The sequence below is a fragment of the Argiope bruennichi genome, chromosome 10 (genome assembly GCF_947563725.1).
Source record: "Argiope bruennichi chromosome 10, qqArgBrue1.1, whole genome shotgun sequence".
NCBI classification, from domain to species: Eukaryota; Metazoa; Arthropoda; class Arachnida; order Araneae; family Araneidae; genus Argiope; species Argiope bruennichi.
The window spans coordinates 9,796,427-9,810,770 of record NC_079160.1 but is presented as its reverse complement, the minus strand read 5'-3'; the positions used below and the strand labels follow the sequence as shown (position 1 = coordinate 9,810,770).

The 14,344-nt window shown below is 30.9% G+C and overlaps 1 protein-coding gene across 1 annotated transcript; it reads left to right on the top strand.

The window, feature by feature from the left end:
* The first annotated feature begins 311 nt into the window (after positions 1–311).
* Positions 312–14,027, top strand: LOC129989181 (cysteine-rich protein 1-like). Its single transcript, XM_056097551.1, has 4 exons — positions 312–467; positions 4,971–5,065; positions 10,876–10,933; positions 13,858–14,027. The coding sequence occupies exons 1-4, from the start codon at positions 428–430 to the stop codon at positions 13,899–13,901; spliced, it is 237 nt and encodes a 78-aa protein (XP_055953526.1). The 5' UTR covers positions 312–427; the 3' UTR covers positions 13,902–14,027.
* The last annotated feature ends 317 nt before the right edge of the window (positions 14,028–14,344 follow it).

Sequence of the window (14,344 nt, the reverse complement as noted above, 5' to 3'; positions counted from 1 at the left end):
CTTATCTAATAAAACTAACCCAATACAATGTCACGTTTATAACGGATGCGTTAGTTACAAAAAGAAACATTTATATCTCTTCCCGCCTCATATTTACCTACTCCTGTTCAAGGAAAAAGAAAAACTTTTCGCGCCTTTCTAGAAGAGAAAGGAAATTCCATTCTCCAACGACCATTTGCTGATAAAAAAAAGATATGACAAGTCCTCTTAAAGTGGGGGAAAATGCTTCTGATAAGAGGGAAAAAGCGTTAAAAAGACAAAAGGTTTACACAAAAACCACCTCTACCCGAATACCAGTTCTAGACGCGGAACTAGGAATTACGTCACCTTCCGCAATAAACGGCAGCAGAAAGAAAAAAAAAAGTCAAAGGAGGCGCTCAAAGCACACACAAGTGGTCACTTCATAGAAAATCTTTCAACAGTCAACATGCCCAACTGTCCTAAATGCGAGAAACCGGTATATTTTGGTGAGTAGCAACTCCCATTTCCTTTCAATTTACGTTATAGCTTTGTATGAAAAAACTTTAAATTTATTTTAATGAAATTAAATTTATCGTCTGCAACATGGAGATTGGAAAATGAATTCAATTTGTTCATTATTTAACACCAAAAAGGAGAAATTTTTTAAGAAAAAATGTTACTCAGTTTTTATTGAATGATTTGGTTTTAATAAATGCTTGATTAATTTTTGTTTCTTTAGTGCTGAAGAGGCGTTAAATAAATTGTTATATTGTAGCTTCAATTATCGTATGTATGCGTGTGTGTGTGTTTTCATTTAAAGTAGATTGGTAATGGTGAAAATTTTCGTTTCAAACATTGTGAAAAGGAAAACATTAACCAATGTGTGTGTGTGTGTGTGTGTGTGTGTGTGTGTGTGTGTGTGTGTGTGTGTGTGTGTGTGTGTGTGTGTGTGTGTGTGTGTGTGAGTGAATTTTCAGTGTTATTAAGATAAGAAAAATACCGTTGACAAAAAAATTATTTAAAAAATATATAAGACATTCAATAAAACATTTTAATTGAATTTCAAACAAGATATAAACATTTTTGATCTAAATAGTTTTTCTACAATAATACGCCAGGTTATCTAGAAAAAACATTACAGCTTCAATTAGTTTTTAATTAAGTATCTAATTAAAATTTTGGAAACCTTTATTTCAGTGAATACCCATCTTCTACGCAAGAACTAATTTCCAGTAAAATTTAGTAATTTTAAATACAAAGATTGACCCTGTACAGCATTTAGAACGAATATTCCATCGTGAATATATTGCATCAAGTATTTCATATGATGCAATTTATAAATAATATGTCGAACTATAAACCTTCTCATGTTTAAAAAAAAAAGAATTTCTGCTTCAGAAAATAGAAATTTGAATTAAAGAAATAAAGGAAAGAAATAGGAAGAAAGAAACGATAGAATTCATTTTTATCATTTTTTTCCTCATTTTATGTATTGACGACTTTTAAAACAAATTAGTGTAGAAAAAATATCCTATATAAATATAACTCACTCAAAATTGATAAAGCTGTGGCCAACAAATGTAACATTATGCTGGTACAGCATCTGTTATAAATCCAAATGTCATATAAAATAATGCCATCAGACAAAGAAACAGATAGCGTTATTCTGAGAGAAAAAGGTAAATCCTGACGATTCAGCGATACAGCATTTGCACCAACCAGTAAGCAAATGCAACAATCTGCTGGTACAGCATCTGCTATAACCGTAAGGAAAAAGGATTCATGGGATCCTTTATGTCTCCTTGATTGGATAACTTCCTCCAAAATAATTAATTTCATGCTTTTACTGATTTCTATTGACGAATTTTGAATATAAACTTTTTAAAGGAATGAAAATTGCTATTAATTAGATATAAAATTTTTGAATTGTGATATTTTATATAAAAATATTTATATAAACATTTTTTGAATGATTAATGAATTTTATATAAAAATATTTAATAATCTATAATAACAAATTAAGTAAGGTAAGTTAATATATTAAATTATTTTAAACAAACTTTATTACTTCTAATCATTTTGATTAAAAAAAATCATAAATCTTGTTCCTTGCTGTTGTACATGAGTGACTTTTAGAAAGCAAAAGAAAAGGGATTGTGAAAGAGGCGGAAGAATGATTCATTGAAACGATGATAATTGGAACAGCTGCAAAGTTCCTTTGATTAATAATCCCTCTAACTCTAGCATCTTTGGATGAGAGATTTAAAGGGCCATTTAAGAAATCAAAAAAGATTTTTGTGATCAACTCATAGAAAGCTCTTTGTGCAGATCTTTTTGGATAGTTGTGTTTGTAAAGAACTGTCACATGTTTTGCGACAGGATTAATTTATCTCCTTAATAACCTACTTCTAAAGGATCGTTGGTATAAAGACGAGTTATGACCATTATGGACGTAAATGAGCTAAGTTGTTATTTTTTTATTTAACCATATTTTTATTCATTTATTAGCGAAATTCATTGAAGCATCATCCCATTTGAGCTACGAAATGCTACGGATGGAAATGTTACGGTGACAAAATGTTAGTGTCACTTTTTGAAGTCAAATATTGATATGGCGCCAAACTATGTGTTTATCAGTGGCTAAGTACCGCGTGTTCCAAAAATAACTGATAGATTTTGAAACTTAATTTTTTAAAAAAAACATGGAAATGCATCGTTTTCGGTCTTGAGATCAAAGATCGCAAACAAAAGTGGTTAACATTACCAACGACAGGCGGCGCTCCAAAATAGGATAAATGAAAACCGGTATGAAAATGTCGTAAGGACTGTTCCAAAAAAAAAAAAAATTAAACAATGATGTTTTCAATGTTACGGCCATTTGCAGGAAAAAAATGAGGAGCAGTTTGAAGAAAAAATGAGGTACATAATGGCGATTTCAAGTACTATGCTTTAACTATATCTCTTGCAGATCGCCTGCTGCGCCGCCTTTTAGTCACAATGCTAACTAAATTTGAATTTATCGAAATAAAATTCTCTGATTTTCCAAATGTAAGCCCTCAAGTGTTACATTTATATTATCTTTTTTTATATTTTTTTATTGGTTTTCAAAATCCTTTAGTCACTTTGGGGAAACCCGGTGCAATGCCTCATGGTTTACAATATATATGCGCTTGCTATGCCAGCTTTTGTCAAACTATTTTAAGGTTACTCGTTTAAAATAAAAAAAAGTTGAATGAATCGGTCACTAATTATTTAAATTCTGAAAATATTAAAATAGTGTAATGTCACTATTTTAATATTCTACAGAAAATATTAAAATGGTGTAAAAATGAATTTCCTTCGAGAAATCACATGTGGACAAAATTATATATTAGAAAATGAAAAAAAAAATCGATTACTATAATTATAAACATGAAATAAAGAAAATTAAATAAAAGTATTTAAAAATTAAATAATTAACATTAAAAACTGCCCTTTTCTAGCACTTTGGATTTTTTTTTTACGTTTTTGAAAGAACGGTATTAAAAAAAGTCTTCTTTAAATTCATTATTTCATAGTTTAGTTTTTCTTTTGCTATATAATGAGCTAATAATTTAAATTTATTTGTTGTGTTTTTCGACAGTTATATCGTTCAAATGAATTCTGCTAGGAATTATATCGCTACGGAAGTTCATTTCAGTCTTCAAATCTGAAAATATATAATATAACCGACTGATAAAAAAAACTGACCTTCAACTAATTAACTGCAAGTGGAACTTCAGATATGCATCAGAAAAGTTATTATTTCTTTCTTTCAGGATGTTACATTTTTTTTTAAAAAATGCAGTAATTTTTGTAATTACTCCAGTCAAAACAAGTTTATTCAATATCTATATTTGAGAATAGTTGCTTTATTTTTTTATACAAACAAATATAATTGTAAATTAAACAAAGATTTCTCTGGATCCACTGTTCGGAAGAAACAGGTTTCTTTTTCCTGCTGAAAAACAGCAAACAAGCACTGCAATTGTTATCAAAAAAAATTCCAGCAGCGCTTTATAAATATTATTTCATTTAAAGGAATCAAGTGATCTAGATGGGGGAGTTTACGCTTGATTCTTTGTTCGATATTGTAATCATTAGTAACAAGTAAATTTCCAACCTTTTCAACATACATAATACGATCACAGCAATTTGACAAGAGATAATAGCTTCATCCGTTTTCCCCCTGAATGTATTCATTTTGATCACTTTTTATAATTCTAAAAAAAGGATAAAAGGTGTTTGCAAAAATGCATTGATTCGTAATAATGATTCTCTTTAATTCTTGGCTTTTAAAATATCCTTATTTATTTATTTAAATGGAAAACATCCGTATAATTCATTTAAAATATCCTTATTTATTTTTTGATGAACACTGTATTAAATTTCCAAATCCTAGAATTAACAGATAGGGTGTAAATTCTAGGATTTAAACTAGGGCTAGATCTATCCTTCCACTCCATACTATCTAAAAAGGCTGCAGTTAGGTGCAAAATAAATTTAATAAACACAGTTGTTGAAAAGAAATTTATCACTGTTATTAAAAAGGTGAATTTATTTTAATTATGATCTATTTTTAAAGCTTTCATTTACAACTTATTATTTTAAATATTATGGTATCTTGAAATTATCTTTTTCTCGAATTTTACAGAATAAGGCAATATCGCCGGTATAGTATCACAATTTGATTGAATAATCTGATTGACTGATAATTACGTTCTGAAAATTTTAAAATGATGTATTGTTATATCAAATCACTCTCATGTGTGTAAATTTTTAAAATCTATTTCATTAAGAATAATTGATTCCGAAATTTCATTTTTTAAAATCAGAAAGAAGACAAGTTTAAAAGTCTCACCCCTTTAGTACCCTATATTTGCTAAAACACAGCTAACTCTAATACAGGAAATCTGCATAAGAATGTAATAAATTATGATTTAATCCAGCAACAGATCCGATTGATGTTATGTCGCATTGCTTTTTTGCAGCCGAGAGACTGACCTCCCTTGGCAAGGATTGGCATCGAGCCTGTCTGAGATGCGAAAAGTGCAACAAAACCCTGACTCCCGGCTCTCATGCAGAGGTGAGTGGAAAATAAAATGGAATTTCTTTCTGGCGATTGGCATCACTTACACTACAGTGAGCATTTAAACAAGTTTCAATTTAGAATGGAAATAGCTTTCGTGCTAATTTTTTTCTTTAATTGGAAAGAACATAGAAGACTTTCAAAAGCAATACAATAGGTGAAACGATCCCAACTGTGGATCGCGACCTACTGATGGGTGACGAGTCATTTTGTGGTGGATCGCGATAAGATCTCAAATGTATATGAATTTTTCATAGTTTACAAAAATGTAATGTAGGATTAAAATCTTCATCAAATAGCGCAATACCCAAACAAGTGACTCGTGTTGAATGAAAAAGTATGAAGAAGGAAAGCAAGTACTTTTTAACGTACAGAGACGCACTTAAGAAACCGGCTTTTTGCACTCAGTACATCAATTTAAGTTTAAGATTATGTTTCTATACAGCACTTGCAACTCTACCACCTAAACAGAAACTCCTTTTTACTATGAATGCTCAGTTCAGTTTATGTATGTGTTAATTTCGGAGCAGATTTCGATTTGTTGGAATTTGTATATACGGTTCGGTTTCAACTATAAAACCTTTATTATATGTGCGTTTTTGTCGCAAAAGCTCCTTTTTGGGCTATAAAACCTCTTTCGCAGAGAACGGGGGATGTTCATCTTTAAAAAAATTCAATGTATCCAGGATGGAGTAGATAGCTATGGATTCGGTTTCTAAAAAAATTGCAAATTTTAAAAATGTGCAAAGAATTCCTGCAATTTTAAAGCTAATAAAAATCAATTTTTTAAAGCCTAAGTCTTTCCTCTGATCACAAAGAAAAAAAAATATCATGGATTTATATCTGGGGAATAAAACGGTCAAGTATATGTGCTTAGATGACGATTTGAATGTTGACATGTGGTAGCAGTCATTTCAAACTCACTGTTAATAGTTTCCGATACTTGTTAAACGTTGAGAAGAGCACTTTCATAGAAGCAGTGTTGCCTTTTCGCCACTTGAGTGCTATCAAATGAGGGATAAAATGTTCTTTTAACTCGGATTTGATAGCCTCCTCATCTCTTACACTGGTTCCAATAATAGGATAAAAAATTAAAAACCATTAACGAAAAGCTAATAATATAAGAAAAAAAATGATTTTTGTACATAAATTTAATAATTTTGATAATTAAAGATTTTATAAGCATTTGGTCTGTAAATCTGAATGAAAAAAAAAAAATTGTAAGATTTTTCTGTCTAGATTGCAAGCCAACATACTAAGTCTCCATTATTAAAGTATTCACAAGAAAAAGTTAAGAAAAGTTTGAAGTGCAGAAAGATTACAAACTGTTCTTTTTGTACTTTTACTTACAGTTCGTTCCCAACTCCAACACTTTCCCAAATCAATATTTCGATATTTTTCGTGTTCTTTCATAGAAAAAAAAAGAATCGTGATTCATCAGTTTTTTCTGTCTGTAGTTCTGCGGCGTCAGCAAGAATATCCACTGATGCGAGATGCGATCGCAATCAACAGTCGGATCTCCTGCCGTGTTGGTGACAAAGGGCGGCTACAACTTTTCTGCTCAAACAATCCGAAGTGGGAGGGAAAAAAACCGTCTTACTTTATTTTCCCCCCTGTCTTTCTGCTTTATTAAGTACCCTTAAGAGAAAATGTTTAAGTGTCAAAAAATTCGTATTCAACATTTCAATAAGCTTTGATCTTTCCGAATCCGGAAAAAAAATGGAAATATGCTTAACGATTGGTCTGTGAACCCTATAATTCAAATGCGAATACGCCATTGGCATAAAAATTGGTGTGCAAGTTTTAATAACAAAACTGAAGTTTTCAAAATTAAAGTTCAAATATAGGAAAATTCCGTCAGAAGGATGTCTGTCCGTTTATAAATGAAATCAATAACTAAGAAAAATGGAAAGAATTAGATGTGTAAAATTTCTTGCATAGTTTTATCAACTGACTTGTTGGATTGTATCAAAGTTTGGATCAATATATTGTTAGATATATTACTAACTATATATATATAGTAATACATATATAGTTAGATGTATTACTATATATATATATATATATATATATATATATATATATATATATATATATATATATAGTAATACATCTAACAATTTTCCAAATGAGAGGCCGAAGAGAAGTCAAATTTGGAATGGACTTCAATTTATTTTTACACGGGAGGGTATGATTTCACATGGGGGTGAAAAGAGTCTATTCGCATTAGGACACAAGAGCAAAGTGTGTGCAGAATTTTCCTTAGGGCTTTTACTAAGAGACTCATTTAATGATTTCTTTGATATGTATCGATTTATGAAAGGGAAGTGTAGGTATCTTTGAAGCTATGCCTTAGGCGTTAGGAATATTTATCCTTTCGCTTGGAACATGCGAATTTAAAATGGCAGTAATTTTTTAGAGCCAGTGTTAGAAATAACAAAATAAAAAATGGAATGTGAGCAGAAAATAAGAGAAAATTTTAGAATGAAATAATATTGGTTACTATATGTGTGTGTGTGTGTGTGTGTGTGTGTGTGTGTGTGTGTGTGTGTGTGTGTGTGTGTGTGTGTGTGTGTGTGTGTGTGTGTGTGTAATGATATTTTAATTCTAATTTCAATTTAATTAATTTCCAAGATTTTATCTTAATTTTGCCCATAGTAACTTCATTCTAAAAATATCCTCTTATTTCGTGATCCAATTCCACTTTGGGTTTAATTAATCCCTTTGTAAAAATAATGCGCCATTAGTACTACGCATCAAATGATAGTGATATCTTGAAAAGGTGTCAAAGGACAACATATGTATTGACTTGGCGTGTGGCCGGAAATCCTATGTTATATAAAGCTAGTGATCATTTGTTTCGCCCCTTTCTTTCTTACCTCGTTTGTGCCGCGCTGCGTCTGCTTGTAAATAATTATGCTTTCACGAAATGGATATTAAAGAGAATTACAAATACAATTTCTTGTCTATGTCTTCACTCTTCTTCAACCAAAAATCTGTGGCATATATATATATATATATATATATATATATATATATATATATATATATATATATATATATATATATATATATATATATACAAAGAGTAATTCAAAAACGCAACAACTTAGTTTGATACATAGTCATGTTAAGAGTTATAGGTCTGTATGTAATTTTGGCACCAACTGGTTTGGCTTTTGAAGAAGGCGCTCAAAATGTATTCTCAATTTCTCAAATTCGATTTTTGGATATTATAAACCGGATGCCAGGGATTAATCGCCAAAAAATCTCGCCAAGAATCACACGATAGATACAATAAAAATTCTAAATTCACGCCAAAAGTTGAAATTTCGTAACTATTGTATGCCAATGCCATGCGCGGTATTCTTTGTGATAACATCTTTATTAGAGAGTATGCGAAAAAATTTCGGGAAAACAATTTTTATTTTTGTTACTTTCTGCTTTTCAGTCCTAATTTTATAATTCATTATTATAATGAACTTGAATATACATCATTTTACAAATCACTCGTGCAATAAGTTTATCTTGAATCCTACGTCTAGTCCAGTTAGTGATTGTGCTGATGTCTGGAAAATCCCCGACCAAAGCTGGATACTTGCTCTTGTGGTAATTATTTGAGGCGATTTGAATTCTTTCTCAAATTGGAGATCATATCCTCCGGGGAGATCCATTCTATGAATGGCGTAGATTTATTCATACCATATAATCAAGCAATCATTTTTTGGATTATTGTCAAATGATTCCACCCTTATGGAAATTCTGAAAATATTAAAATAAAGCATTATAATCGAGAGAGCCAAGGGAATATTTCTGTGGATCTGCAAAAAAAAAAAAAAAAAAAAAAAAAAAAAAAATCGGACACATCAAGAAAACATTTTTTTTAATAATCAGTAAAAAAACATTTTATGAATTAACGAGAAATGTTTCAGGTATTACTGAAAAATTTGAAAAAAAATAACAAAGTTAGAATGGGGGAAACAATCATTTTTGTTTTAATATGACTAATCCAATGAAAGCCAACTCAAACAATTCTAAAGAACCAATGTTATGCTATCGATAAAAAAAATATAAAACGAAATGTAATAAAATATTTCAATGAGCAAAAAAATACTATATTTCTAATATCCTAAATTTAAAATGATGAGATGAATTTCACGTATATCACATAATTAAACTAACTCATCGCGTTAACAGTCACGCTAATTTTAACTTATTGAAATTATTATCTATGTCACCATTATAATTTTTATTCTTAACTATAATATCATCAACTGTTCATACTCCTTATTTAGACAAATTTCGAGCAAATTAGACGAAATTAATAAACTAATACTTAATTTAAATGTTTAGCAAAAATAAAATCCCGCTTGGTTGAAACAGTAATAAATGCATTTTCAAATAAATTCTGTCCGATTCTGAAGATATCACTACGTAAAAGAAAGTTATGGCTGCATATGTTTAGTCGCTTTAATGGACTTTGCTAATCTTTCGTTACCAGTTTGAAGAAACAAAATATATCATTATAATAATTATCACAACATCGTTTCGCGATTATACCAAATTAAATTGCTTTTCATAGGGTTTTAAACCCTTTCTAAGAATTTTTTTTTTTTTTTACATTTTCATATGAAGTTACTTTATGCCTAAATTAAAAGCCATCAATCAACTGGTTTTTCAAAATCTTCCGTAACACATGTTTTAAGAAAGAGTTAATCAATTTCCTGACTAATGGCCATAAAAGAAATAATGCCCTGGAGCATCGAAAAGATAACGCTATTGAAAAAGATTCTAAATTCGGAGAAGATCAATCAATGTTTCCGACTCAGATGACAAGGCATGATATCAACAATATTATATTGTAACTTACATTTTTGTTCAATTATAATTAATTAAAACGGCAAAGAAAAATATTTATATAAGGGTTGGCCAAATGAAAAGTGGACACTTGAAATGACGTCGGAATGACTGTATCTTTAGCAGCGCCTCTGAACAGGGATATAAAAGGCAATAGGAGATGTGCACTGCATACGTCATTCAACTGTGAAAGCTGTTTGTGGTAGAGGAAATGGATCGAAAGTAAAGTCGTGCAGTACATGGATGCGCCCAGATAGGAACAAAGAGCCGTAGTACGGTTTCTGATTCTTCGATTGCCGTGGAGCACTCTTGACTGATTTCCTGCACCAAGGGTACATTATCAACGATGATACAGTACTCTGACGAAACTACGGAAAGAAATCGAAAACAAACAGTCAGGCCTTCTCATACAAGTGATCCTTCTCCGTGACAATGTCCGCCCACGCGTTTCCCGTACAACCCAGACACCTTAAAAAAAATTCCTTTGAGCAGTGTTGAAACATCCACCGTATAACCCGGATTTGTCACCCTGGGGCTTCCACATCTTTGGGCCACTTAAGAGAACATTACAGGGGATACGTTTCCATTCGGGCGGCGAAGTGAAGGAAATTGGGAAGAACTTTGTCAAGAATCAATCATCTCTTTCTACAGAAAAGGCATTGAGCTTTTACTTAAACAATGAGACCAATGTTACAACGCCCATGGCGATTTCTTTTGATTTCCAATAAAGGTATTCTTTTAATTCAACCTGTCCACTTTCCATTTGAGCAACCCTTATTCTTTAATCATATATAAAATTTACTTTATTTGAGTAGCTGATTAATTCAACCAAAATGCCTTAGAATGAATCAAGTCTTATCGGTTATATTTTCATGAAAATTCTAGTAGTATATTTTAATTTCATGTTTATTATTTAAGAAACATAACACATCTGTTTCCTTTACTTCTAGCACGAGGGGAAACCTTATTGTAATACTCCTTGCTATGGGGCTCTGTTTGGACCCGGAGGTAAAGTAGCAATATTTTTATTATCTTATATAAAACACAATACACACTTGGTTCTCTTTCTAAAAATGTATCATCTTTTGGAAAGTGAGAATTATTCATGTGTCATTATATTTTTATCAAAAACTGAAAACTGGCGAGAAACTGATGAATTTTTTTTTAACGTGAGTAAACGGCATCCTTAGCATTATGTGATTTTTTTCTCCCAATAGTCCAACAACTCCGGGCGAAAATAATAAGAACTTGGCTCGAGATGTGAAATTTTTTCATGTTACATTTTTCATACACGACAGATTGCATCTTTTTTAAATCCCTCCTCGTATTAGTCTAGAAATAGACAAGTCCGTGGCTGCCCTTAAAACTGGCATCTAATCCATCCTTGCCTACTGTTGCTACATAACCTATAGTTTACTTCAAATAATAATTCTTATCGAATATGAAGAGAAAAAGTTCTTGTTTATCAATTTTATGGTGACCTCCTATGTTTCATATGTGTTACATAGCAAGAAAGTATGTTCTTCACTTGAAAGAACGGGGCCATAATATAGAATTCACAGTTTTATTCCCTTGGCATTACATTACATGTATTTCTTCGAGACAAATTGTTAGAATTTCAATTTCAATATTTACTTGATATACTGTATTTATACTGAATACAGTATTTTCAGTATTCTCGCAACAGAAAAACTTTGCAGTGCAGACAACGCCTTGTTATCTTACGAGCAATAGGAAACTGTTTAACATGAGAAATGCAGTATCGGAATAATTTATGCAAGTTCTAAAGTCTTTAACCCTTCTTTGCATGATGTTGGAAATTTCTATCATGACATTTAGTGAACAAAAAATTGTACACAGGTGTACTGTAAATTGGTTGTTGCTGGCAACATTTTTCACTACTATTGCATAATAAGGAACATAGCTGTAAGAAAAAATCAAATATCACAATCATCATAGTGGATGACTTGTCATTCCGCTGTTTGTTATCATTGGAAGAAACGCTCGATTTCCTGAACATTTTTCATAACTAATTTGAGATTTTTTTTTACTAATAAAAGCGAAAATATGGAGAAATTTAGAAGAAAAGGACATGGAAAATTTTATACCGAGCTTAACATGTAAATTTGCATGATGATGGAAATTTCCATCATACTGTTTTTTAATTACTATTTTATATTATATATTTATACTAGAATTTTTTTAAACATCTTCCCTTTAATATAGATCATGAATTATATCGCCCTAATTTATTTCACAAAAAAAGAAAAAAATCATGTGAAGTAGGGCTAAGTCTTAGCAACATATATTACTTTGGCATATATATATGGAAATATGGTTTCCATATATATTTCCATATATGGCACATATATGGAAATGTGGTTTATTTTATAGAAGATCCGGAAGTTTTGTTCAAAGGAAGTTTGTCTATCTGTCCAAGTAAAAGTGAATCTAATAATTTTAAAATGTATAGAGTTAGACAAATAAAACTTGTTACACGCAGTTTTAGCATTTGAACTTCTAAAGTTATGGGTAATTTTAATGCTATATTTCATAAGAAAATGGCAATTCTCCTTATTTCAAAGAGCATAATTATCCATAATTATTAATTTATGTCTACGTCATAAATAGAAGATTTCTAATAGCTTAATAAATGCAATTATTGGAATCATTTTTAAGAGTCACGCATGACTACAATAGCTAAAAAATCGTTTTTTATATATCGGACATATTTTCCCGCCAAGAATTTAATTTTTGAGATATTTTGCAACTTATCAATGCTATAAAGTGTGGTTTAAAGATTAGATATATACCAAGTACCCCCAACGGAATTTTTATTTTCCTTTCAGTTTATTATCAGAATATAGGCAGTTATACCATGACTGCCCAGATTTTATTTTAATTCTCTACAAAAGCTGCATCTTGACATTGAATCATGAACGTTAAGCCATACATTTAGTTCCTCGTATACGAAATATAATGAAAGTATTCTAATCGTCAAAAAATTCGAACTCCAGCTTTTGTCAAATCTCCGCGTTTTAGACCTTTCTGAGTTTGAAAAAGGCATTTTTGGGAAATGTCTTTCTATTTGTCCATCCGCTTGTCTGCCTGTTTCCGACAAAGATAAAAGCGCCTTGTGTTAGAAAAATGAAATATGACATAATCTTTACAACAAATGTGAAGATGTCTGTCACATTTTGAGCAAATTCCGTTCAAAAGAAGTCTGTGTGTCCACCTGTTCGAATATAAGTTAACACAGTAATTACAAAACGAAGAGAACTAGATGGATAAAATTCCTTGCACAGATGAAGCCTCTCTAATAGAGGCACTTACTAAATTTCAGTTCAATCCAATGAGAAGGTGGACGTCTGTTGGTCTATACTTTCATAGTTGCGAGCAAAACGCATATGTCCTAAATATATCAAATTCGGTTTGTAATTTTGTGACTGCAATTGCAGTTCTGAGTCAAATTTTGGTTTCAATCTGGATAAAATGAGCCTGAAACACAAATTCATCTTTATTAGAGAGTATGGGAGAAAGGTTTGGAGAGACCACACCCTCTGATCTCATTTTAACCCTTTATATTTTGCGTTTTCCACCATTGGCAACATCATTTTTCAGGAAACGCTTTTCACATTGAGAATTTCAGAACTAGATAACTCATATTTTGTACACTTGCATATTCTAGATGATAATATATTAATTTAATATTTTCAAAACTTAATTATTAGTTAATTATTAATAAAACTAAATTTTGTTTGTGTAGCAATTGCTTAATCAGGCTGTGACTATGTGAAGCAATAAATTCAAAAGGCAGAAAATAGTGTATTTAAAAAATTGCTTTTAATATCTTTTAATTGATTTTATTTTATTAATTTATGCTTACTTTTCCTGACGAAAGTGAATTCATTCAAGTTCTTTCTTTTTTTCAGGATTTGGACGAGGTGGAACCGAGAGCTATTCATACAAGAAATGAATGATGCGTCCGTTTGGAAGGCTCTTATTAAGAGCTCTAAAATTTGGAATGTTAATGTAAATGAGCTTCTGTATTATTTTGATCTGCGAACTAATTTTAAGCATTAAAGACTTTTTTTATTTTTTATTTTTACTTTTCTAAAAAAGAAATTCAAATATTGCGTTTTTTCCCAACGTTTTATAAGAAAAATGCTAGTCTTTCTTAGTAATTTTATAATATAAACAAGTACTCTTTAATACAGGGCATTTTGAACTTTCATCATGAAACATTTCCTCCCTTTATTCTGAGAATAACAGGGACGGTTTTTAGGCGATAGAATCAATTACTTTCAATTGAACTCCCATTCAGTGTAGTGCGGAAGTTTGGAGAGGAGGATGCCAGCTCTGGTGTCGTTCTCGCCATCTGACCGCGGTTCAAAATGACGAGGTCCGTCCAAAATAGCC